The following is a 27,276-nucleotide window of genomic DNA, read 5'->3' as shown; positions in this document are numbered from 1 at the left end:
AGGGACCTTCTAGAGATCATCCAGTCCAACTCCCCTGCCAAAGCAGGGTTGCCCAGAGCACATCACTCGGGGCTGCATCCATGCGGCTCTTGAAGATCTCCAGAGAAGGGGACTCCACACCCTCCCTGGGCAGCCTCTTCCAGGGCTCTGCCACCCTCACCCCAAAGAAGTTTTTTCTCATATTTGAATAGAATTTCCCACGTTCCAGCTTGTGCCCATTGCATTTCGTCCTGTCACTGGGAACCACTGAAAAGAGTCCGGCTCCATCCTCCCTCAACCCACCCTTTAGACACTTGCAAACGTAGATAAGGTCTCCCCTCAGCCTTCTCTTCTCCAGGCTCAAGAGCCCCAGCTCTCTCAGCCTTTCCTCATCAGGGAGATGCTCCAATCCCTCCATCCTTTCTGTTGCCCTATGCTGGACTCTCTCCAGCAGTTCCCAGTCTCTCTTGAACTGGGGAGCCCAGCACTGGACACGGGATTCCAGTTGTGGCCTCCCCAGTGCAGAGCAGAGGGGGAGAATGACCTCCCTCGACCTACTGGCCACACTCTTCCCTACACAGCCCAGGATCCCATTGGCCTCTTGGCCACAAGGGCACATTGCTGGCTCAATGACTGACATCATTATGTTCTTCCACTGGAAAATCACCAAACTCTGTTGCAATACAGATATCAAGTATTACAATTCTGTGCTACTACCACAGATACAAAGGGAAGAATTCTCCATAACTTGTATCTGCCTCAATCTGCAGACTCTACTTCAAAGACCTGTTATGGTGCCTTCAAAAATTTAATGTTTAAATGCCATAGCACTGACACAGGAGCAAATCACCACTATTACACATGACGGGGAGTTTTCAAATCCGGAACCAAACCCACCTATTGGTGCATCACTTCTGTCAGAACGAGCTTTATTACGGCCTCAGTGACCCGTTACCCTGACAATCCCAGAAGTGCTCGTTCAACAAACTACTTATGGAGTTTGAAGGAAAAATCAAAAGAATTATGTCACTGTGATATCTGTGCCAAACTACCAGGACAGCTAAATTCTATATAAAGGTAACAAAAAAGGATCAATGTGACCAAGGAAAGAAGAGTTGAAACAATTAAGCAATTCATACTTCACTGTCATCAGACTTTCCAGTATTAGTTAGGGCATGGGCTACAGAGATATTCACCCAAATATGCACATGTTTACACCAGCAATTCATACTTCACTGTCATCAGACTTTCCAGTATTAGTTAGTGCATGGGCTACAGAGATATTCACCCAAATATACACATGTTTACACCAGACCCCAATTGAAACCTGAAATACAGTAACTCTGAGCTTTCCCACATGAAAAGCCGCTAGAAAATGAGAGTTTCACTGTTAACAGCTCGTCTCTTCAGCCTCACAGTTGCAGCCACTGCTCAAGAAAGATCCTTTCTACCTTCAGTGGGGAACATCCATAGCAATTCCTGCTTCGCTCTTTCCTAGGAAAAGCTGTGCAAGGACCCTCCTCATCCCTCTCCTCATAACTTTGAGGCATCTCCTCCTTCTTCTCTCTGCTCAGCTACAAGAGGAGGAGAAGATTCCCCTGGGACACCTGCCTGCCCAGAACCCACTACTGAGCTCTGGCAGATCAGGTCAGACTTCGCACTAGGCTTTACTGCAAAATCTTGCAGCTTTGGATAAAAAAAAAATATAAGTCAAAAGCCACATAAGGTAAATGACCATCTTACAGTCCATACAAACAAGAACACTAACTGCAAAGTCGGATCAACGCTTTGCTAGCCAGGGCCACTCGTCATGGCCACCACTGCTCATAACTGGAGCGTGTAACAAAGACAAAATAGAATAAATTTGTATTAACAGCAACAACAGTCATGCAAAATTAAAGAAAGAGGACTTTTACTCCCTTTTACTGCACATAAATCCTCTCCAACGTTACAAAGACAAAGTAGAATCTGAACTCATGGAAGTTACACCACATTTTTTAACAATGGAAATTTGAAGAGAAACCCCTAAAATAATTCCAAAGGAAAGGGATTGTTAGAATGCTCTGGGTTTGTGTTTCAGTGAGCTATTCCCCAAAGAAATGGTATTGGTGGGCTGTTTCAGGGAACCAGGAAATCATTTTCCTTAACCCTTGTGACTCATACTTCACCCCACACTCAGTATTTTCCGTCCAGCAGAGCACACAAGGTACCCGATCGCCGTGTTTGAAACCGTCAGGAGTCGAGCTCAAGGCAAGAAACAGGATGAATATAACACCATTTAAATTGCAAAAAGAAAACGACATTTCACTAATTAACTAATAAGATTAGAATTTAATACTTGCACTGCTGAAGAAATTCTCAATCATTTGGAAAACATCAAAACAAGTATTTAAAGACTAACAGAAAATATCGACTAGTTATTTTCACTTTTCCTTTTCTAAGCTACGAAAGGCAATACCCCTGTGGATCAAAAGGCCAGATAAATCTTATTAAGTACTGGTTTTCCCTTTTGTCTAGGGCTCTCTCCACATTCCATCATTTCAGTCCTTTGAAATTCCTTTGTTCTGCCTGTGATCAGGGTTTCCAGGGGAAATCTGGCATTGGATCTAAAGGGAACCCCACACCACTGAAGTACTCCCGACAATTAATCATGTGGTGAATTATTTCTTTCTATTCTCCCTACCTCACTTGCCCCTGCTATTTCCAGAGAACCTTTTAGTGTGGTGCTAACGAGACAAAACTTCCTGTAGTATCAAAATGCATCGTCTCAAGGATTCATGTATGCACAGAAGTTACACACTTTCTGCAGTTATAACCCAAAAGGTATTTCAGAATAAAACCAGGAGTCTTCTTCTATATTCACTCTGTCACCAGAGCCTACGTGGACAAAAGGACAGTTTCAGCTGGGGAGAAAGAAAAGCACACTTTCTGCAGTTATAACCCAAAAGGTAATTCAGAATAAAACCAGGAGTTTTCTTCTATACTCACTCTATCACAGGAGCCTACATGGGCGAAAGGACAGTTTCAGCTGGGGAGAAAGAAAAGGCAGGACTTTGCCATGTCCTGGCAGCCATCCCCACCAGCCACCTCTTCTCCAGAAAATCCCCTTTCCCATCCTCCTGCTTTCTGGTGTTCATAGAGGACACAAGCTGCTCACCGACAAACACAACCCAGGATAGAAATTCCACACCCAATATTTATACTGATTGCCCCATTAATTAAATAACAAACAATGGGACCTACTTATTGTCTGCATCTACAGAAAAAAATTCTTTATCAGATCAGGAAGCATCGTGATCCATAAAGAAGGGGCACAACATTAAATATAACTTTTCATCCACTCTTTATGGGTTTTAATTTATACGAAATGTAACATAAAACAAACAATTAAATCAATACATTTTCATTTAAACTCCTCTAAAATCTGAAGCTTTATACTAATAATGAATGCCACGGACAGGCAAAGTAGTAAAAAAGAATGACTGTTTATTTATTTTCATTGTCTTTGCTGAACTTCACACTTTGGTGACTGGGGTCTAAGTGTCCCTCCCTCTAGGGCTATGGGAACCATCCACTTTCTTCTGAAGACTCTTCATGGCCAATACTCCCACAATACGCATATGAGGAAAGAGAATTTCCTCCAACAATGGTATACATTAATTTATAATATTTTTCCAAGATTCTTTATCAAGTTTCAGTTGTAGGTCAAATAATTTATGCTTTGCAAAGACAATCTCTGCGTTTAAAATTTATCGGTCCTTCAGAGGTTGGTTCTCATTAGTGCTCATCATTTCCACTGCTTGTGAAATCCATCTTCACAAGCTGTGCCATTCCTACTCCATATCAAGGATCCCCGTGCGCTCACTTGATCTCACTGTTGCAATTATGAATCATCCAACGGAGCCGTAAGTTATGATCTTCAATGACCGCTAATGAAGGTTGCCCAGCAGTTAAAATATCAAAGCAGCATATATCAGCACACTTTAGAGCACGAGATAGACTTCCAGCGTTGCGCTTCTCTTATATTTATTATATACTGTAAATTACATCACAGGCTGCCTCCAACGCTGACAGTCCCAGACTCCAGAGTTAAACACCAGGTTTTAATAACCACTCCTGACAATCTTTTGATCGCCGGGGGGGGCAGATGAAAGGGCAGGCCGCCTGCTGCAGGCAATCTGCTCCCTCAAAGCAAAGGGGACTTCAGAGGGTGACAGAGATGCATCAGGTGTTAATCCCCAACTGAAGATGCAGGAGTGGAGGCTGATGGACGCACTTGCCACTTCCAACCCGAAAAGGGGAAGCGCCAGTCGGGATGCAGGCAGGGAGGGAAAGGTGCTATTAGCCAGGCACGAAATATTTTCATTTGGAAACCCAAAACGTTGGAAAGTCATTTTAGGCTCTTTCTAAATCACTTTAATCACTCAACTATCTGATTTTTTCATATATGGTGTATGGAGCAAATTTTGTTGGCATTTAAAACAAGTTATCTCATTCAAACGGCAGCATAGTCATCTGCCAGGGAAAGCAGCAAAATCATAAAAACAGTAAGTTTTCAGAGCTTTCAAAAGGTAGCAGGGCAGAACTTTGAGGGAATTACTTGAGAAAAACCTGCATCAAGTGGAGGTGGGCTGGATGATCTGACGGGGTTCATCTCTTCCAACTTGGGTCTGAATTACAGCATATTAACACATTAGCACCAGAATAAAAAGTTCCCACTACGTACCTCCAGACATTCAACAAACCACGTATTTAGTAAGAAAAGTTTAGGCGTGAAGAGATAACACCAAAAAACCACTTGGTTTGGGGGAATATAAAAAGAACTGTTGCTGTTCTCTCTTTTGTGTTGGATTTCTTCACTAGGAAAGAATCTGAGGGACTACCAGACTCCTGCTATTTTTCTTTTCCAGTTCTTCAATAATCCAAGTGTCCACCACTAAACACCACTTTCTGAGCATTAGTTTAACCCTTGCTTTATTTTTTTTCTATTGCTTCAATCCTTCTAAAAGATTTCTCTATAAATGTGCTCAGAAACCACAGCAGCACTCTCCAAAAGGAACACAATCACTAATGTCACATCACTTTATGTTATTTTTCACAGCCACAGAAAGCAAACAGTTTCCTTGTGGTCTAATAGTCCAATATGAACCATTTTTACTTCTGCGATCAAAAAACCTCCAGTAAACATCTCTCAGATACGGAAACTGAGAAACAAGTGGTACTGCAAGGCCTCTAATCCAGCTAAAACCAGAATATTTAGAAAACTTGCAGAAAGAAAAGAAGACCCAAGCACAAGAACTCTGTGCTCACAAGATTGGTGGGACCAAACCACACACGAACCTCCCAGGTAATCCAGCTAAAACCAGAATATTTAGAAAATTTGCAGAAAGAAAAGAAGACACAAGCACAAGAACTCCGTGCTCACAAGATTGGTGGGATCAAACCACACACAAACTTTCCAGGTTCCTTCTCACTCACAAAAGCCGTTTGATTGGGGCAGGGGGGGGCAACAGAGGAAAGAGGAGTTAATACTTAAAAACTATTTCAGACACTGTGTCTCATTCACATAAAATCCACATCGTTACTGCGTGACAACCCTGAAAGAAAATGTGGAGTTGATAAGGAGAAGCCTCTGCTTTGCCATAGAAGCTGGCAAGACATCTTCCACCCGCCCTCCTCCTCCTCCCAGCGATGCAGGTGTTCGCAGTAACTAATTCCTCATGTTTTGGTGGGGTTTTTTTTCCCCTTCTTGAAAAATGAATTACCATCTTTACTGGCCCAGCAAGCTAAAACTGTTAGAGCCAATATATCTTGAGAGAGGAATAAGGTGTTGGACTTCTGACAATCAGCACCACACATTCTTTCAGAACATTTACTTCAAAATTAAAAAAAAAAACAACCTTAAAACTTACTTTTTCCTACTCCTTCCATCCCCATTACATGACCTCCAACATCAAGATAGCTCAGAAAACTACAATTAGCCAACAAACATCAACTCATTATGATTGAGCACAGGAACACAACATTCCAACTGATGATGTTGTTGCGTGGCCCTTGTGGTATTATTTGGTTTATTTGCCTGGTACCAATTTATCCAGTTTATTCCCTGAAGTCCAAATATTGCTGATTAACCCGTATTTGCAAAAATAACTGTAAAAACATTGACTGCAGCCCATCAGCAGAGCAAAGCACAGCTTCATCTAACAGGCAATGAAGGTGTGATCAGGATTTCAGAACGTTACTGTATTTGTAAGATCCAGTTGACCTTTCTCTGGAAGATGGGGCGATATTTGTGTATCTAAGTAGGCTTATTACTTTTTTAGCGTTTTTTAAGTTGTTTTGTAAATACTGGTCAATCAAGTCATAGCAGAACAGCAAAATATCATAAAAAGCGAAGACTACACCTATCCTTCTGACAGCGTAGAGACAGTAAGTGCATTAAAAACTAGAGGAGAAGCGTTTTTTAAGTTGTTTTGTAAATACTGGTCAATCAAGTCATAGCAGAACAGCAAAATATCATAAAAAGCGAAGACTACACCTATCCTTCTGACAGCGTAGAGACAGTAAGTGCATTAAAAACTAGAGGAGAGGCTGCTCTGTTTTCACAGAATCACAGAATAGAATGGTTGGAGTTGGAAGGGAGCTTAAAGATCATTGTGTTCTGCCCCAACTGCTCTGGGCAGGGACACCTCCCACCACACCAGGTTGCTCCAAGCCCCCTCCAACCTGCCCTTGAACCCCTCCAGGGATGGGGCAGCCTCAGCTTCTCTGGGCAACCTGGGCCAGGCTCTCACCACCCTCACAGCAAAGAAGTTCTTCCTAATACCTAATCTAAATCTCTAAAGCGTTTTCGTGGCCCTCCGCTGGACCCACTCCATTTTGACTTTATTTAGCCTGGTGCCCATCACTGCAGTATCCAAATGACCACCACAGTTTGTCCCAATACAAAAGATGACACACCGGGTCCCTGGGCTGGCAACTGAACTCACATCCTGAATTTCACTCCATTATTTCAACACCAAACCCATCCGTCTCACCAGTTACAGCTACACTCCTGAGGCACCATCGCTGTCAAGAGAGGATGACACTGAGGGCAAAACACAGCCATCAGGTCAGAGCCTAGAGGGACAGGGATGTTCACTGGTCTTACTGGTTCTCTCATTCCGATTAACATATTTCCCATATTTCTTCTCTTCAACTCTCTAACTTCAGCTAAGAGACTCAGTCCAGTCTGCTTCCTTTTCCAGGTACCATCAGTCAAATCCAACCACATCATTTTATCTCTCGGTTACTAAATTCAAACCATTTTAAACATCCTGCTTTCATCTTTCCAGCTCGCTCCCACTTTTTAACTGCGTTGCAGTTACAGAGGAATGTACTTGACATATAAAACGTGCACGTGATTCTTCTAACATTTTAATGCCATGTATTGTGTTGTAAACATCTCTTCATGTTTTATCTCCTCCTCCATAAATCAGAGGCCAGTATCTTAGAAGTCTCAAAAATGACATGTTTTCTCCCTAATATAAATGTAAGGCTCTACTCCTTGAAACTTGAGGCAGCTTTCAAAAAATCATCAAAACCCAGAGCTACAAAAAAAGCAAAAGATTAGTACCTAACTTAATATTATTTTCTCCCACTCCATTTCTACGACAGTATAGTATAGAAAAAAAAAAATGTTACAAAATTGGGCTTCACCAATCAGAAAATCAATGTTTTTATTATTTTTTGCCACTTGTAAGAAACAACACTAAGGTAAAAATGCCTCCTTGTGTATCCATAGCAATAGACAACACTGAAAGAGTCAGGAAAGCCGGCAATACAGAAAAGTGATACGCTAGGAGTAATTACTTGTTTTACTCAAGATTAACATGCAATGTTTACAAGATGAAACCCCAGAACGTATTTCCATTTCCTTACCATAACTGCAATTAGTAAGACTGATGTCTTATAATGAGATTTTCCAGTGGTTTTGGCCAGCTGAGTAATGTCCCAGTAAAACCGTGTCTCAGCCTATTCCTTGGTAAACGCATTAAGTGATTTTTATTTTATTTTTAATTAAAAACCACCGTAAAATATTGATTATTTTGAAAAGACAGAACACCAATAAAGAACACCTGTCCAAAGTAACTTTCAGTTACTTCAACGATGGAAAAAAAAAAAAAAAAAAAAAAGAGTGAGAGCCATTAGAAAAAGGGGGGAAAAAAAGAGGAAAAGCAGTTTTAGCAGGTGGGAGTGAAAAGTGGTGACATGTTGTAGTACAACACGGATGGGCTGAAGGACGTAACACGGTGTTGCGTGATGTGGAAGAGAAGCAGGGAGCGCTGGATGAGCGCCCCACCAAAATGCTAGATGAGGTGTGAGGAACAAGCCTGAAGGATGGCGATAGGAAGGAGTGAGGCAGAGGCAGAACTGCTGGTAGAGGACAAGAGAAATAAAACACTATCTTTTCTTCGGCACCTCCCAGCAGGAGTTTGCTCCCTCCGAGCCTACAGACCCAACACGCTCCACGGGAAAACCCCGAGGACCCACCGATATTTATCCACATCCCCAGAATTCATAACATTTTCCACCACCCCAAGAGATTCTGTTTCTATCAAACTACCGTCCAACATCAATTACTCCAAGAGACTTCTCTTGACGTTTTCTACACAAATGTTTCTAGAATGACCTCGCTGCAGACCAGGCACCACGTTTCCCCTTAACACAAGTAGGTTTTGTCTGTATATTCCAGGATATTTTCAAACACAACTTCTTCACTGTCATTTAGAAAAAAAAAAATTAATCAAGTCACTGGCTTCTTAAAAATAATCAGCCAGTTACACAGAATTGTCATTAAAAAAATATATTATTTTTACATGCCTTGAAAAATACAACTAGAACTGAGAATTTAAAGGTTGTGAAACTTCTTTGGTAAATACATAAATAGACTGTACTTCTATAAACAATAGAAAAATACAACGTAGCCAATTCCCATAATTTTTTTATTATTACTTTCTTGTTAAGGACAGTGAAAGTCAGGCAAGAACCTCCAATCTGGCAAATTTTTGTAACTTTCTAGCTCTTGTAGCTAGGAAAAAAAACCTGAACATTTACAGCATAACATACAGCTATCTGAAATTAAGAGCAGAAGTGATAATTTAAAAGATTATTTTAGACCAACTTCATAAAGGAATAAAATGTGACTTCTTGGTCTCTGTGAGTTACTTAGCACAATCCAGGCTCTCTCCCCAGAAATGAATTCAACTTAAATAGTTAATTGAACTTAATTAAATGGGGGCAAGCTGGCCTCAGCTCCTACCAGACTGCTAAAATGAAGTGGTCGAGAGAAGGAAAAAAGCCTCAAAAAATCCCCAAACGACAGCATTTGAACTGTTAAAAGTTTGTATCAACACTTTGACAAATATTACAGAATCTCCGTTACACTTTCACAGGACCAGGCTCCTCACATCCTGTCCTAAATCACGGGGAGGAATCTTACACAATGGACACTTTACCTTCCCACGACATAGTTGGGGACCGTAAATCGCGACCGCAGATTGAGCAGGGAAACGAGGGGTGGGAAAGACGAGTTGCCCTTAAAGATGTACAGATTTATAGCAAGATGGGAAGCGGAAAGACGGTTATCGTATAAAAAGGTCCTTAAGGGAGAGCAAGGAGCAACAGGGGAGACATGAGTCATGAGCTGCCAGAGAAGAGGATGCGTATGGGGAGCAATGGACAGAGTGAAGTAGCAATAAAGGAAGTTCCAAGTCAAATGTGCTCCTTCCCAAACGTCGAGACAGACACCCAAAAGAACGGTATCTATCGACGATTAAATTCCCAGCCAATTCAGACACTGCATCACCAGCACCACCGGGACAAGGACACTCATCGACTGAAAGGACCCATTGATAAACAAGGTCCCGGACCCCAGCTCTGCTCTTTTGCTTTCTTACCAGCTCTGCTGTTTTACTTTCTTTTATAAGAGTAGTTGCCTTGAAGGTCTGTCTGTCTGTCTGCACAGGCAAGGGGCTCAACAGGAGCGAGTGGGCAAACCTAAAGTGTTCAGCTGAGACTGTGAAAGACAGTTTCACACTCCGTGAGGCTGGAGGGAGCTGCTTTCTTACCAGCTCTGCTGTTTTACTTTCTTTTATAAGAGTAGTTGCCTTGAAGGTCTGTCTGTCTGTCTGCACAGGCAAGGGGCTCAACAGGAGCGAGTGGGCAAACCTAAAGTGTTCAGCTGAGACTGTGAAAGACAGTTTCACACTCCATGAGGCTGGAGGGAGCTGCTCTGTTTAGGGGCACATTAACAGCTGCTCCACGGTGAGACAGCAGTGACTTTCTTTTATAAGAGTAGTTGCCTTGAAGGTCTGTCTGTCTGTCTGCACAGGCAAGGGGCTCAACAGGAGCGAGTGGGCAAACCTAAAGTGTTCAGCTGAGACTGTGAAAGACAGTTTCACACTCCGTGAGGCTGGAGGGAGCTGCTCTGTTTAGGGGCACATTAACAGCTGCTCCTACAGTGAGACAGCAGCAAATAAATAGTGATTTTCTGAGCCCAAGCACAAAGTTACTGCACTCCCCACTTCCCTTTGCCATTCCAGCCAGCATCAAAAGCGTCAAACCCCAAATTATGGCGCAGGATTCCTAGTACTCTCAAGTATCTCAAGATTTTAAAAAGTGACTTCCAAGAGTTTCAAAAGGGGCTACTTTTGAAATAAAATACAACACTGAGCGATACATGGAAGGTGAAGACAAACAGCTGTTTGTGCATGAGTATCATCTCTAGGAAGATCTGTCAAAATCTCAAGAAAGACAAGTTTCACAGGAGTCTCTAAACAAGTAATTAATTCTCTTCTTAGTATCCACATGAAAGGCAAAAGTAAGTATGACAGTAAATATTTCAAAGTATTGACAAGTCACAAAATGAAATTTTAATATTAAAAAAAACTGTTGTAAAAGAAAAAAGGGAGGGGAAAGAAAACTTAATTTTAAAATTGTATCAAAACCAAGAAAGCATCTCTTTGTTTATGGACAGCTTTTCTACCCAGATTTTATGTGAAAAATACATACATTATAACCAAGCGTATACTTCACAAAATAGTGTGACTTATTTAAAACTTTTCAAGGCTACCTAAGTGTTTTCAAGTTAGGGAGGCCACCTAAAAATTTCCAAGTAACTAAAAATCATGCAGATCTTTCCTATCTTGCAGAGAGAACAAGCACGAAGTTAGCTCTTGTGGCATCATGTGCTGCCCACTCCAATTTTAAGCTCAGAGAAAATAACAGTAAAACTTGTACATCCTTCAGTCTGGGCAAGACACGTACGTGCTGATGGGGGCAACCTCAACAAGCACATTGGGTACCTACAGCTGTGGTGGTACAAGTTGTACACATCATAGAGCCCAACTCAATCAAGGTGACTCTAGATAGATAGATAGATAACAGGAAACCTTCATGCCCTGTGACACCTGTGGGGTCCCAGGACTGACCCCAACATCTCCCGGGTGATTGCTGGAACCCTAAAGTGCTACCAAAAATGGCACTACCACTACTTTTTCCAGATCATATCTATAATTGGAAGTAACTGTGGCTACTGTTCTTTGTAACTCCCTTCAACACCATGAGTGTTGGTCCCATTTACTAGTTAGGATCACCTTTGGGACTTCAGAAGAGCCTAACAGCAATTTTGCTTCACAGCTGAACCACAGGAGAGCTGAGAAACCAGCACCAAGCTCCACGGGCACGTTCACCCATGCAAGGAAGCACCTAGAACATCTGTGGCATGAAAGAGCTACCACACAACAGAGACTTTCAGTACATTTTGTAGATGCAGGGGGTTCCCTGGTTCCAGCCTGAGCAGACGCACACAAACCCCACCCAAACCCCACCAAAGTCCTACTACAGACGTTCAGAAAGGTGGTCTCAGCCCTTCTTTAAACAGATCTCACAAGGTCACACAATAACACAACCGAGGAACCAGGCTCCTAAGGCTAGAGCCCCCATGGCTATTCTTATACTCCAATTACACAGTTCTTCCTATGTCATTTTCAGTGACCCATGCTCGGTATTATCAAGATAAACATTATTATTGGGAGGCTTAAAACCTCATCAACTCAATTCTGAATAAACACACTGTGCCTAGCAACTATACTTTAATTCACAGCCTTTAATTCCTTCCGTGGTGTCAGTTTTAGGGGCCTGGAGCTGCCGTGGCAGCTGAAGGCACAGCACTCCCAGCCCTGGCAGCCTTTCAGAAGCCACAACACCCCGAGTTCTCGGAAGGGGTGAGGAGATGGACTGACCTGGTTGATGGAGTTGGCAGCACAGGAGGCCAGTCCGGTTCCGAGGGAGGCCAGCAGGAAACAGGTCAGGTCAAACGGGACTGGGGCCATGGCAAAGCCAGCAGACGCCGTGCTTACAACCAGAGCTGCAACACAACCGAGAGCACAGGTCAGGCATCAGCAAGAAACCAACTCCTTTCTACAGACCACCAGAGTTAATGTTGCTAAACCCTGTAAGAACCCTCGTGTAGATTAGCTTTTTACTACTTTTATGGATCAAAGTAGCTACAGGAACTGTGTACAATTAATATTAATATTCTACATAAAGAAGACAAAGATGAGAACAATTAATATTAATATTCTACATAAAGAAGGCAAAGATGAGAAGGAGAACTTAGAGCAGCCTGGGAGACCTTAGAGCCTCTTCTGGTCCCTAAAGGGGCTCCAGGAGAGATGGGGGAGGGACTCTTGATCAGGGAGTGGAGCCACAGAACAAGGGAGAAAGGCTTTAAACTGGAAGAGGGGAGATTCAGATGAGATCTCTGGAAGAAATTCTTTCCTGTGGGGGTGGTGAGAGCCTGGCCCAGGTTGGCCAGAGAAGCTGTGGCTGCCCCATCCCTGGAGGGGTTCAAGGCCAGGTTGGAGGGGGCTTGGAGCAACCTGGTCTGGTGGGAGGTGTCTCTGCCCAGGGCAGGGGGTGGGAATGGATGGTCTTTAATGACCCTTCCAACCCAAACCATTCTGTGATTCTATGAACTGTCATGGCTGAAATGAGAAACTCAGAAGCATCAGCTCATTAGTAGATGAAGTGAGAATAAAACTTAGGCCTCTGTATTCCTTACTTTATGAACTCACTACAGGATCTAACAGCCTCATGTAACACGTACAGGAGATGCATTTGTTCCACTAACACACATGCCACTGCACAATATAACATGGAAGAAAAACAGTAAGAAAAATCCCAAATTGAGAGGTATGCATTATATAGCAGGAACTTAAGCAATGCAGAAAGTCAAAAAGAGACTCAGGGCATGTAGGCTACAGCTGGTGAAGTAACTTCATCGTGCAGGTATCTGCTCACACTGGTCCCATTTCACATTCCCACTTCAGGCAGAAGATAAAAAATAAATCATCACATGGACTCAGCAACTTTTAAAGGCCTCAAATTTTGAGTGGATTAATAAAAATCCGTTTCGATTTTGTCATCCAAAATTATAGCTTCAGTACAGTACTGCAAGTCACATCCTTAAAATGAAAGTTACCCAAGTCTCAACCCCAGCATTGTAATTACCCAAATAATAGGTCTTAGGAACCTCACTTTTGGCAAGAAATAATACATGAAAAAAATTCTTATACTAGAAAAGTCAGCACATTTACTGAATATCTTGTTCACGGCCTTGAACTGTACAATCTAAAATTAATAGTTACTAAACAGAAAGTATTTAAATAATATTTCACATGTAATTACATGTTCCAGACCTAAGCTAGCTCCAATCAAAGAATCAAAATGGTCTTATCTTCCCAATTCCAAAAGTCTCCTGCTTGCCTGAAGTTAAATGACAAATAAATAACGTTTGCTGACTGAAAATACCTGGATTATCTGCTAAGCAGCGTTACTGGAGATGAAAACCTAAATGTCACAGCAGAGACCTGCCAGTGAGGATGCACATGCAAAGTGCTAATTTTAAGAACTGCGCCTGCCTAAGAACCTTAGGATTTAATCCTAAAAAGACAGGGAAGAAAACTTGCTGCTCATCAAAACTTTCCTCAAAGTATTAAGATCCATTGGCAGCTGAATGTTAGTATAATAATATACAGAATATTATTCTCTACACTAATTATTCAGCCATGTTATGGATTCGCAGGCTGGCAGCGCGTAGTGTCAGGGTCCCTGCCTGGTACCAAGGGGAGTCCCTGGGCTTTGATTCCCTTGGCTCTTGCTGTGGCCCTTCAGAAACTGCTAAAATAGAACCAAATCTGCAATAAATCCCTATAACCCCACACACATACACAAGTGCTGATCGTTTCTGAAATACTGGACCCCATTTATTATATAAATACAACAGCATCTTGTTGTATTTATACTCTGGAGTTTTGAAAGAGCCCACAAGCAAATATGAACTGCATTGGTTTACAACTGATAAAGTTAAAAAAATACACTGAAAAGATGATGGTGAGAGAGTGGCGTTTGCATTTCTGAGAGTGATTACATTCATTTTTTTTGCATAATAAATCACACGTGCACTCCTAGACAAGAATTTAATTAAAACTTCTCTTAGAGAGCACTTTACACCAATTTATTATAGGAAAACACCAGCTCATTTGCCAAAGAAGAAAGGTGGAGCGGGTTGGCAAACAGTCAGTGTAACATCACCCTCACCCTGACCTCAAAGAAATCCTAATACTGTACGGCTACAGCACTAATTAAAGTCCCCATTGATTTCTCCAGATTAATTTCAGCCAGTCATTTCGGTGTGACTTATCAGGCTCTCATTAAAAAAGATTGCAGTTCATCCTCTCACTTATCCCATCGGAACGGGTATTGGAGCTCTTTGGGCAGCTCCGGACACCGGGCATTCCCTGCCTCCCTCATCGCCCAGAAATTCAAATGCAACACATCGAGAGTAAATGAGGAAAGGTTCCCTTTGGATCTGGAAGTTTATTTTCTTTTATTGTGGAAGCAATCATTTCTTGTGCTGCTTTCCTCATGGAGGAAAAGTATATTTAATTGAGATCACATCAAGGGAATGAGGTCATTGACTCTGTTTGTTTTTTAATCTCTGTTAGTTTAGTGCTTTAGGGGACAATTTAACTTCACCTTATTGCATAATAGATGGAATTGATCCTTTCAAGATTTGTTGATGAGAGTTGGCATTATATACGCTCTTCAAAAAGAAGCCAGGATTTAAACTTATGATCTCAGCCTAAACCTAATTTTCGGTCTTTTAAACATCTTTAGCTTTAACAAAAATCAGCAAGGGGCATTTGTCTCCAATTTCAATGTAAATGAAAAAGAAAATGTTAATGAATTGGTGACAAGAAGAGTGAATTATGATGTTTCTAGCAGAAAAACACATTCAAAAAGTCTATAGCATACAGTATTCTCTACATTCCCCTTCAGCTTCACTGTTATGTGATCTGCCTTTATAAATCCCTGTATTTGTATTTATAGCATGTGAATCACTGCCATATTTTGTTTACCTCCTATTAAAAAGTAGCCAAGCCAAAATAAAAGCGTAGAAAGCCAAAGCAAACCAAGCTTTTGATTGCCTTTCTACTCCCGTACTGAGGATGTATCAGTACATATGGAAAGACAAAAGCAAACGCATTTCGATTTTAATTTAAGAAACAATTCCACTGTTTTACTACAGAAGCTTTTATATTCGTTAAACAAAACCAGCATTCCAAAACCTGATGGAATGTTCCTTCCAGAGTTTTCACACTTTGGCTTCTAGGAAGCTCAACGTGGCAACAGCATTAGTGCTACTAACCAACCAAGGCTCCCTTTACAAACTTTGATTTGTCTGGGGTAGGCACATCTAACTTTTGTTTCTGATTATAACCTGCACATTAAAGAAGGCCAAACTCCCAAAGCAAACTTGGGACAATAATTTGAAACAAGTCTTTGCATCATATCATATAAAATTCAAGTGCAGTATTCCAAACAGAGCAAATAATCTTTTTTTACCATCAAACAATTTTAAAATGATTTACAAAAATAAACCATGAGAATAGTTTATTTTTATTTCATTAGTTTTCCTCATAGCACGGAAAACAAATTGCCAGAAAGCTACATTAAGCTTTGTTTCTTTGATAGGATAATAGTTACTGTTTTAATAATCGCAAAATGAGAACTACTTTGACAGGCATATGAAATATATTTAAAGCTAAGGATAAATGTAGACTAGTAATAATCTAAACAATACATACCAATAAATCTTTGTCAAAGTTTCTGGCTATATTAAAGCTACTATTTAAATAAATACTGTTATTCCAGGATAAAATGGAAACACAGTAGATCTCTACTGAAGGGTTTCTGCTAGAGGCACACTGCCGCAGGCTGCCCAGGGAAACTAGGAAGTTTTAGGAACTCAGTTCCTAAGAGTTTAGGAAACAGTTTAGCTGGTTGGTTTTAGAAGCAGACAAAAGAGCATCAAGTCAGGAGTGATACACCTAAAGGTGACCCTGATTTGAGGGAAAACAGATCAGGTTAGAAGTTTCCCCGTGATTCCACCCGGATACTGCACACGCGGAACCAAAGAACGACACCAAGTGCAGAAGTTTCTCCAGTGAGATCTGCAACAAAGTCTTCAGTAATCAGAAGAGAACAGCAACATTCATCATGATTTAATGGATTGACTATTAAAATGTACTTTGAAGAAAATACTTCCAAAACTCTAAAACACCACCTAAGAGTTGGAAGGTAAAAATGCCTTGCAATGAGATGCCATAAAAGAATATAAAGCCTTTGGGGAGAGACCGTGACTTTGCATATGATCTCTGGGCAAACAACAACCAGTTAACAAGCAACTGTGAATGAAAAAGAATCTTTAGACAAATTAATATGCTTGCGAACACAAGTAGCCTTTGGGGAGAGACCGTGACTTTGCATATGATCTCTGGGCAAACAACAACCAGTTAACAAGCAACTGTGAATGAAAAAGAATCTTTAGACAAATTAATACACTTGCGAACACAAATAAAAATGTTAAATGTAGTATATTAAAACACGGGGTAAAGGAAAGGTAGATAAATGTTTAAAACATATGGGTTCTAGTGTGACTTTTAACGGAGACGCCTGGAGTCAGGACTCGCTGGGCAAACAACAACCAGTTAACAAGCAACTGTGAATGAAAAAGAATCTTTAGACAAATTAATATGCTTGCGAACACAAGTAAAAATGTTAAATGTAGTATATTAAAACACAGGGTAAAGGAAAGGTAGATAAGTGTTTAAAACATATGGCTTCTAGTGTGACTTTTAAAGGAGACGCACATTATGGTAGCCTGGAGTCAGGACTCAGCGCTTCCAGGCACGGCAGAGACAGAGATACACTAAAGACACAGCCCCTTCCTCAATGAGCTTGTAAATTAGATTAAAAATTCTGCAGCTGCTTAGAAATCAGCAGTTAACTTTGCATCTGACCCATGCTGATACACCCACTTCTCAGACAGGTGGTGCATCAGGTGCTCCACATCTATAGCAGGCTGTCCTCACCGAAAGACCAAGGTGAAAGACCTTTACTACAGGAGCAACAATGAGAAAATGTCCAGAAACCACAGCACCCGGATACTGCACACGCGGAACCAAAGAACGACACCAAGTGCAGAAGTTTCTCCAGTGAGATCTGCAACAAAGTCTTCAGTAATCAGAAGAGAACAGCAACATTCATCATGATTTAATGGATTGACTATTAAAATGTACTTTGAAGAAAATACTTCCAAAACTCTAAAACACCACCTAAGAGTTGGAAGGTAAAAATGCCTTGCAATGAGATGCCATAAAAGAATATAAAGCCTTTGGGGAGAGACCGTGACTTTGCATATGATCTCTGGGCAAACAACAACCAGTTAACAAGCAACTGTGAATGAAAAAGAATCTTTAGACAAATTAATATGCTTGCGAACACAAGTAAAAATGTTAAATGTAGTATATTAAAACACAGGGTAAAGGAAAGGTAGATAAGTGTTTAAAACATATGGCTTCTAGTGTGACTTTTAAAGGAGACGCACATTATGGTAGCCTGGAGTCAGGACTCAGCGCTTCCAGGCACGGCAGAGACAGAGATACACTAAAGACACAGCCCCTTCCTCAATGAGCTTGTAAATTAGATTAAAAATTCTGCAGCTGCTTAGAAATCAGCAGTTAACTTTGCATCTGACCCATGCTGATACACCAAAGACCAAGGTGAAGACATCCTTTACTACAGGAGCAACAATGAGAAAATGTCCAGAAACCACAGAGAAATATCTAATGAAAATACTCAGTGTTTTTTATATCGTGCCTTCAACAATTTTCCCCCCAATTAAAAACTAAAGTTTAAATTTCTACTGGTTTTGCACATACTCATCTTAGTTTTCATCTGTGACCGCTAGGGAAAACATCATTTACACAGAAACTTGACATTAAATTTAAGATGAGACAACCCAAAATTCTTACTGAGTTCGCATTATAAATCAGAGAAATATCTAATGAAAATACTCAGTGTTATTCATATTGTGCCTTCAATGATTTTCCCCCACATTAAAAACCCAAAGTTTAAATTTCTAGTGTTTTTGCACATCTTAGTTTTCATCTGTGACCACTAGGGAAAACATCATTTACATGTAAACTTGAAATTAAATTTAAGATGAGACAAGCCCAAATTCTTACTTATAAATTATTGTAGTTTCGCATTATAAATTATTGTAGTTCCCTCCTATTACCATACCTCTCTCCTCTCTCTCCTGTTTTCAGCTACACATGAACTTTAGGATAAATTTGAAGACAATGACACTTATAATTCTGAAAACTTATCTGAGAGACACGTTCTCTTGCCAAGTGCCTGGATGGTAAAACCCAGCTGTTCAGAGCATGGCCAGAGAGATACACAGAGAAAGGGAAAGATGGAAATTGAACCCCAAAAAGGTAGGTTATGCGACAAGTAATTAAAGAGCTCCCTAATTGTTTTCTATGGCAAAAGAATATAAACAAAACCCTTTTCCTGTTGGTAAGGCAGAGCTTCTAATGGCAGAGTCACAAGAGCAGAAGTTTACACAAAGCAGGAGGGTTATGGTAATCACTAAACTCATTTCCTTTCAAAGGTGAATTACAGTTCAGAATACAAACAAACATTCTCTTTACTTCAGCAGCAGGGAAAGGGGAGGGCATAAGGAAGTCCCATTTTAGCATAATGCAGAGTTTGTTTTTTTGTTATTTCATACTCTAAAACGTATAAATAAAGAGTCTGCCAAGAAAAACACACAGGATATGAGATCTATCAGAACTTCATGGGTGAAGGGAATGGAGTTGTGTGTCATTTGTAACTTAAAAACTGACCTCAGAGAATTTATTTTTCTTTAAAAAAAAATAAAATCAAAGAACTACACCACCATATTCTTTACAGAATACGTAATTTGTCTAAATGATTACAGAAGTTGGAGAAAAGCTCATTCTATTTCCTTTCTTCGCACATTACACCCAATATTTTTCCTGCTCTTCTCCTACACTGTCCTCTGAGCAATGAAGACCAACAATAGAACTCCCCTCCTACAAACCCCTCTACATCCAACTTCTTTTACACTTTCTACTTCCAATAAAATCTCCTCACTCCAGATCATCTTCCCCATCAAATATATAAAAATTACAACGAGAAGAGAAATTAAGGTTCTTTTCCATATCTCTGTACCTTCTCAACAGTTTATGACACTTAGCACATCTCAAAATGCAAACTCATACAAAACACTCATGAAGCAATAGAAATTCTGTAACCATTGCCTTCTAGAGCTTTCAAGGAGCACCCTATTTTAAAGCAAGAGTGGTACTTTCTTGCCTGTCAATATTGCCCTTTGCAGTTACACAAACGCCTACTGGAAGCTCTTGAAAAGTTTAGCTGCAACAGCGAGGCCACACAACAAAAGCATCACAAAATTTTTCAGATTATCTTTTGCTGGTACTTTTAATATCAATGTCACAATAAGCACTACTAAAGTGAAATGTAAATAAATAAGCCAGAACCTTGGTAAACTTAAGCAAGACTACTTTAAATACTACTACTTAACAATTCTTGTAAATTCACTTCCTAATCCAGTTTCACCGTATTTTTTGGTACTAATGCTTGCTTATGATTCCCAGAAGCTAGTTGGCAATACAATGCAAGCTCCTCCTCGCTGTTTTTCATCAAATTCAATGGGAAAACTATTAAATGCTTCCATAAAACAATTTTTCCCTGCCCACATTTGATGGAATTTCCCTAGGTACTCGGCATCAGTCAGGGGGGAATTACCACACAAAAGCCTACAAGGTACCAGTAAAATCCTAAAGAATTTTGATATCAAACAGGACGCACAGAGTGAAAACAAAGAGCCAGCAGTACCTGTAAGCTTAATTTTGGACAAGCGTGCCAAAATTCCTGGCAAATCTTCCAGCCGGAGCTTCATTTCTTTCCATTGTCTGTCGTCTTTGGGTTCTGCTCTTACTGGGGTGACTGAGCCTTCAGCTTCTGCAGCCGACTGCACTTCTCTCAGCTCATTTCTGCTCGACGTCTCAGACAAAGGCTGATGAACAGGTGAAATTGGTCTAATCTTGTATATAACCTTTTTTTCTTGATCCAGCTGCTGAAGCTCACGAAAAGGAGATGCAACTGAATCTGACTTAGGTTTGGCTCGTTGGCTGAGGTCTTTGTTGTATTGCGTTACATACTGGATAGAATGAGAAATGTTAAAATGAATAGTTAAGAAGACAGCTTTGTCCATTTCAGGTTATTAACACCATCAATTATACTGCTATATTGTTCTTATTTGCAGAATTAGCTCCTATGATGACATGACTGAGTTGGCCTGAGTTTCAAACACTTATTTCACATGCAAAAAAGTTTCTGAAGTTGGACAAGGTATTACAAAGGCAGCTTTTCATTTCACAGCTGCATCAATAATGTTTACTTAAGCTTGAGGAATTGCTTCTGCATAAACCTATTTCCTCCCTTATCGTTTCAACAGCAAACTCCATTCATATTTAAGAGTACCAGATAATATTATTTGATTTACAGCCGATAAATTCACCTTTAAACAGAGGTACACAAATGCCCATAACAATTCCAGTTTCTAAATATATGCACAGAATTTTTTGTATCTTTAAGATTTAAAAAAAAAAAAAAAAAAACAGAAAAATGCCAGAAAATACAATCTACCTCCTATGATATAAAATCACCTCCCACATTAGGCTATTACTACTTATCTCAAACCTTATACCAAACCTTATAATTTACTAGACTTCACAATTTTAAACAGAAGTTCAAATGAACATATATGAAAAGACAGCTCCACTTCAAAGGCACAGAAAGACCCCGGTCAGACAGGTGACATGCTGCAGCCCAAGGTTTTGTCCTTGCCACAGTGGGCTTCCTCTGACCTCAAATATTTTAGGTCCCAAGTGCTTAACTTTGATGCAATGCAGAAAAGGAGACACTGGGAATTGCCTGAGCTTGGTTGATACGTTAATCCCCGTTTTGACTCATCACTTGGGACAAAATGAATTAAAGAAGGAGAAACATGGGATAAATACACTCCCTGACTTACCATTCGTTTGAGAAAGTTGAAGTACTGAAACGTAACCAATCTGTCATTGGCTACACGGCAGAGGTGCACGAAGTGGCATGGTACCTGCCGGATTCCAGTGCTCTTCAGATGCCAGATAAATAATCCTATTTAAAGAAAAAATTGAACATTACATTCAGGTTCCCTCTCCGCCACTGAGTTTGCTTCTAATTCAGACTGCAACGTCTGTCACCAGCTGTGACATAAGACACCCCACAAATGGGAACCAGAGCTGCTTGGGTGGGGAGAAACATGTTTGCAGGCTCCAGGGGACAGAACTGAAAAGCAGAACATTGCCCTGATGGTTTGGGAGATTCTTCCAAACCTCCCACCTCCCCAGAGATGCATCCTTGTTTTTTTTCTGCCATGACTGTCTCTGCATGTTATGAATAACATCACCTTGGCCAAACAGCACAAGCAGCACTGAAAGGAAGCAGCTGAGATAGGGCAGCACCAAAGTCAAACGCATCAAGAGGAAACCCCTGTGCGACACGACACCTACATCCCTATACAGAAGGATACACACAGAAATATACATGCTCTGTATGTTATTACATAGAGCAGCCTCGGGGACTACTCCCAGTCCGGGGGTCGCCCCAGCCCACCCGCCCCACCGGCCACCCCACAGCGCCAGCCTCGGCCCCCTTCCGCCCCCAGACCCCTCCGGGGCCTCGCTGCCCCGCGGGCGGCAGTACCTGCCATCGCCCGGGGCGGGCTGCAGCGGCGGGCAGCGCTCATGGCCACAGCGCTGCTCCCGCCGCCCTCTCCCCTCACCGCCTGGGCGCCGCCATCTTGCCCGGCATGACCGCTAAACGACTTCCGGGTCGGCACTTCCGGTGGCGGGGCGGGGCCCAGAGGCGGGAGCGGGGCTAGGACCGGGCCCGGGGCTTCCCCACAGGCCGCAGCCCGGGCGGTCGGGCCCCGTCAGGCTGCGAGGAGGCACCTTTGGCCCCGCCGTTCCCCGTAGAGGCCGAGCCCGCCGCCTCCTGCTCCCCGTGGGGGAGAAGCGCCTCACGGGCCCGGGCGGCTGGATTTCTGTGTGGAGAGACGGCGCGGTGGGGGGTGTGGGTGAAGGCCGCTTCTGCCAAGCGGGTGTCACCCTTAAACCCAGAAATACCCCCCGAGGGGAGAGCTGCTCGGTGGATTTCGGGGTGTAATAACATATTAGGGCGTTCGGGCGGGAGCTGGGGCCGGGCTGGAGGCTCCAGGCACCTTTCCCATGGAGAGGCGGCCCCGAGCCCTGCCTGGGGGATCCTCCCGGCCTGGCGCTGGTTGGAATTCCCACATCCGCATCCCCGGGCTCGTTTTTAGCGACCAGTTACAAACTGGGTGGAGTGTCTGTGAAAGAGAGCAAGAGGGTGCCCTGGGGTTCGTGGGGAGCTGGCATAATGCTTGTAAAAGAACCCAGAGAGCTCTGATAAAAAAAAACTCATTCTTGAGGACAGGGAGTCTCATTCCCCAAAGGACCTGAGCTTTAAAGAGCCAAAGGCTTGGTAAAAAAAATAATAAAGTGAAATCTGTATCAAGTTCCTAAAGTAATTTTGGGAAATGAAAGCTTGATTTCTATACCCTTTGGGTGAAATTACACGTTGGAGGAGGTCAAATGGAAGAGCTGACCCTGCTCTCATCTCACCTCCTTCTGGGGGTGGCTGCATCCTTTTCTAAGCTGCCTCTACTTGCTAACCTGAAAGGAAAAAAAAAAGCTTTTTTTGTTGATTTAAGTATTTGAACTCACCCTGCGCAGGGTCTGATCAGTTGCAAGCTGGTGCACGGCACGGAGGAAGGGGCCTCGACTGGAGTCTGAACGGAGAGGGAAGGGAATGGTTAGGACTGCTCAAGCTGTAAAGCGTAATTGCCCCCCCAGGCACCTTTAAAATGTTTTCTCTTAAGAGTTTAAGTTCAGGAGATGTAGGCTATAAGTCACTTAAATGCTTTTGAAAATCATTCTCAATATTTTAACATGGAAATCTTCCTCAGGACCATCTTCCTCCCAGGCTTTCATTTCTTTATAGTGCTTAAATTCATGCAAAAGTCATCTTAAATCATTATTAGGAAGATAAAATGAAAACACTCACTCTAATTCACCAAGAATATCCTACTTTGAAGCATTTATTTCCACTCTCTTTCTATTTGGGGAGCTGGGGAGAAATTAGGACTTCACATTTCTTACAATTAATATCCTGTTTCACTCCGACTTCTCATCACTCAGTGTGTATCACTTCACGGTTCCTCTTTGCATCTCGAGTTTTCGCAACTTCCACGGGCTTGGCCTCAACTTGAATTTACACCTGCAAAAAGAAAATAACCATCCCGTGGCAAACACACACAATAGTTACACAGAGGGCTGGAAAAGTTGGATGGGTTTGGTTTTTAGGGTGGTTTGGGTCAGAGAGGAAAAGGTTGAGGTAGCCCCATGTTCTACGGCAGGGCTGAGATTTAAGATTTAATGGTTTTCATTGCCTTTCACTTGGGCAATAAATTGCCCCCTGGAGAGAGGGGGTAAAACATTACTTTTCTAATTAAGGAAAATCTTATCCACAGGCATCAAGAGAGAGAATGCCTCCTTGTGTAACAATAATGGTGGTTTAGGGGGTGCAGAACGTCACGTGCCCGCTTCGGTTTAACCACTAAAGCTAAAAAACAACTTAGGTTTTGTAGTGGACACAAGTATCCAAATGTAAGAGTTGTATTTCAGCCTGAAATGGCTCCACAGGCTTTGGATCTCGTTAGCAAAGGTGTGGGTCTGCAAAGTGCTGGTTCTGCAGAAACTGGTTCCATGAAATATTGGAGGCTCCAGAAAACACCCAGGTGGGGGGTTGCAGAATCTGGGGTACGGCCCTTCTGGGGGGCTCTCAGCACCTTCCCCTCTCTGCTCCCACAACCTTGTTCATAAAACTCATCTACAATGTCCCAGGACCACGTGGAGGGTGGCAGGAGAAGACCCCTCTCCTGTCCCAGGGTCCCAAGGCCAAGCACAGTTGTGGGGCAGCAATTCCTGAAGCACCTCTTAACTTCTTTGCTAATTACCAAGATGGGCAATTGCTCCGTGTCTGTTGCTGCTTCCCCAAAGTTATAAAGTAAACACCACACCTACAGGTGCGTTTTCAGGGTGATGCGAGGGGCATTTAACCACACGACTCCCATTAATGTTAATTACAGAGCACATATTAACAGCATTATACGATCCTTTTTCCTATTAGCACCATCATAAATCTCATTGGTGGGGCTTAATTAGATCTCAGCAGCAGAACGCAACAGTTTGATCCACGAAAGGGCGAATTCCTGGAGACAGCAAACTATTATTACACTTTAATCTCAAAATCTCTCCTTCTCTTACTCATAACACCAACAAGGCTTCTTGTAAGATTGATTTGTTGTCAGAAAATGATTTAAAGACCGACTGTAAAAATATTATATTTTCCTTGCTGCGGAGAATGCGGCATTGATGTTAGAGCTCCGTGGAGACTTGATGTACTTTCAGATAGGGGATTCTAAAATCTAAGCGCAAAATAAATAAGGTGGCATCCCGCTGTTGTTGTGGTAACCTCTGCAGATCATTTCGGAGCCGGGGCTGTTGTGGATTTTAGGAATAGACCATGGGGGGAGGTAGAGCTTTGTGTGGTTCTACCCCGGTCAGCTGAAGCCCAAGTGTATTTGCTTTTTGGGGGCCCAGTTATAGCGTGTAACAGAAGAAATGGTGTCCAAACTGAAGGGCACTAGGAGATATCAGAAACATGAAATAACAGATAAGAAGGAGTAAGACAGTGTTATAGGCTGAGCCGGGCTGTAGCGATAGAAAGTTGATTGCTTAAGGCATTTAGACTGAGCAGAAGGTATCTGGGCACCACCAGTAACATCCCTGCTGAGACCTCCTGGAGCTAAATTAGCTTCAGTGGCTGAGAAACTCCTGCTGACCCTGATGAACTACCCATTAGGTAGTTCCTTGAGTCAACTGTAATGAGATGGGTTTGGGGGTTTGTGTGATTTTCTACACATCAGCATTTGTGACGCACAAGCTTCATATCAATGCAAGATTGAAGCATAGATATATTTTTGTCCTAAGTAAAGAAACTCAACAACCAGAAGAAAAATGTGCTGGTACCAGCTGAGAGCCTGAAACTTCCCAATTCCGTGCTATTAAAGACTCGCCCTCAGCAAATAACTCCAAGTGGAAAGTAATAGGTAAAAAAAAAACCCACATCAAAACCCTCAAACCCTTCCCACCATCCCAATTCCAGGGTTTCGGAGTAGTTAAAGCTTCCAAGAATAAGTGAAATAGTAGTCCTGGTAGATCAGGGCTCAGTAGCCTTTCTGAAGTCGTGCACCAGACTGGTTTCTTTCCCAAAGTAGAGTTCAAATATACCATAGGAAATCAGCAGAAGCTGGAAACTGCTGCCTCTTCCCAGCTGTCAAAGGTGGCCTTGGGCTGACCCTGTGGAATGCCATTTTTTTGGCAAGCCCTGTGTTGCTTGCTCACCACCTGCGATGGACTATGAGCTAGAATAGCTTATTTCAAGTGAAAAACTTCCTTAGGTAGAGCTTTGCCGAGTGTCTGGTGTAAATTCAGCTGCGCTTGGATTTGGGAGCTGATGTCAAATCTGGTGCAAACCTGTGGGTGAGGGGATGGAGACAACGAGGTGGCTGGGGGTGAACCCCACCAAAGGCAGCACGAGGGGAATCACCCCTAATAAATGGCAAAACCTGCCTTAGGGCAGCACAACCAGCCACGCGGGTTCACGAAGGAGCCACATAACCCACTGCAGTCCCTCGTTACATCAACCATCCCTTTTTAACTCACCCTGCCATGGTGGTGTGACAAGCAGTGATACCTCTTATTCCTTAAAGTTCTCAGCTGGAGTCAACAATAGCTATTTCCAGCAGCCTTTTCCCCTGAAAATGACATTCTGAAGAAAAGGACCTGTGTCCTGTGCCCTTTCAGCTGAGAATTGCTGCCTGAATATCTCCAGAGCCCCTTTCTAATTTTTTTTTTTTTCATACCTCCTTTCAGAGGTCTTTCTTTTCCTGGAAAATCTATGTGAAATTCCCAAGCTGCCGAGGACTCAAAAGATCTAATAAAAATAAGATTTATTAAGAGCAGAGGGAGGAAATCAGATTAAAACTGAAGAAACAGCTTGCATAACTGATCTCCTCTACTCAGCAACTGCTCAGGAAGTGCTCGGTGCACACACATTAACTGTTTTGTGGAAGCACTTCTCAGCCCCATAGCCGGGACCAGCAGGCACGGTCTGGGAGTGTGTCTTCTCCTCAGACATGGCCATTAGTTGCACAAAGGCCACCAGTGCTCATGCTCGCAGCTTCTCAGCACCAGATGCGAAGTCGTGTTTCGCTGAACCGCGATTAACTCATTTTGGCTGCTGCTGGGGAGGAGCGGGCAGACCTCCCCCGGTAGCAGGGAGGGACCCCAGGCAATGCTGTGCCCAGAGGAACTCAAGGCACCAAGGCTCTCCAAGCTCCTCAGCCCAGTATCCCACACCACAGCCAGTATCTCTGCTTCTGGCCACCACCAGCTCTCAGTGGGAGCAATATAGAACCATAGAACTGTCTGGGTTGGAAGAAACCTTTCAGATCATTGAGTCCAACCATTGATCTGACACTGACAAAACCACCCATGTCCCTCAGCACAATGTCTGCCCAGTTCTTAAATACCTCCAGGGACAATGTCTGCCCAGTTCTTAAATACCTCCAGGTATAACTCCACCACTTCCCTGGGCAGCCTGTTC

The 27,276-nt window shown here is 42.4% G+C and overlaps 1 protein-coding gene across 1 annotated transcript in view; it reads right to left on the bottom strand.

Annotated features, from left to right (window-relative positions):
* LOC106893085 (protoheme IX farnesyltransferase, mitochondrial) overlaps nt 1–22,336 on the bottom strand; it is a gene marked incomplete at its 3' end in the record, with an annotated part of 94,123 nt that extends 71,787 nt beyond the window's left edge. Inside the window, exons 1-4 of the mRNA XM_014950699.1 lie at nt 22,231–22,336; nt 21,518–21,642; nt 20,317–20,641; nt 12,264–12,388 (exon numbers count right to left, since the gene is read on the bottom strand). Of these exons, the coding sequence (XP_014806185.1) occupies nt 12,264–12,388; nt 20,317–20,641; nt 21,518–21,642; nt 22,231–22,273 (618 nt within the window). The remainder of the gene's footprint in view (nt 1–12,263; nt 12,389–20,316; nt 20,642–21,517; nt 21,643–22,230) is intronic.
* Nucleotides 22,337–27,276: the final 4,940 nt, after the last annotated feature.

This window comes from Calidris pugnax, unplaced genomic scaffold, assembly GCF_001431845.1.
Source record: "Calidris pugnax isolate Ruff unplaced genomic scaffold, ASM143184v1 scaffold9, whole genome shotgun sequence".
Taxonomy (NCBI): domain Eukaryota; kingdom Metazoa; phylum Chordata; class Aves; order Charadriiformes; family Scolopacidae; genus Calidris; species Calidris pugnax.
The sequence above is the reverse complement of the archived record's forward strand: the minus strand, read 5'-3'. Positions and strand labels throughout refer to the sequence as shown.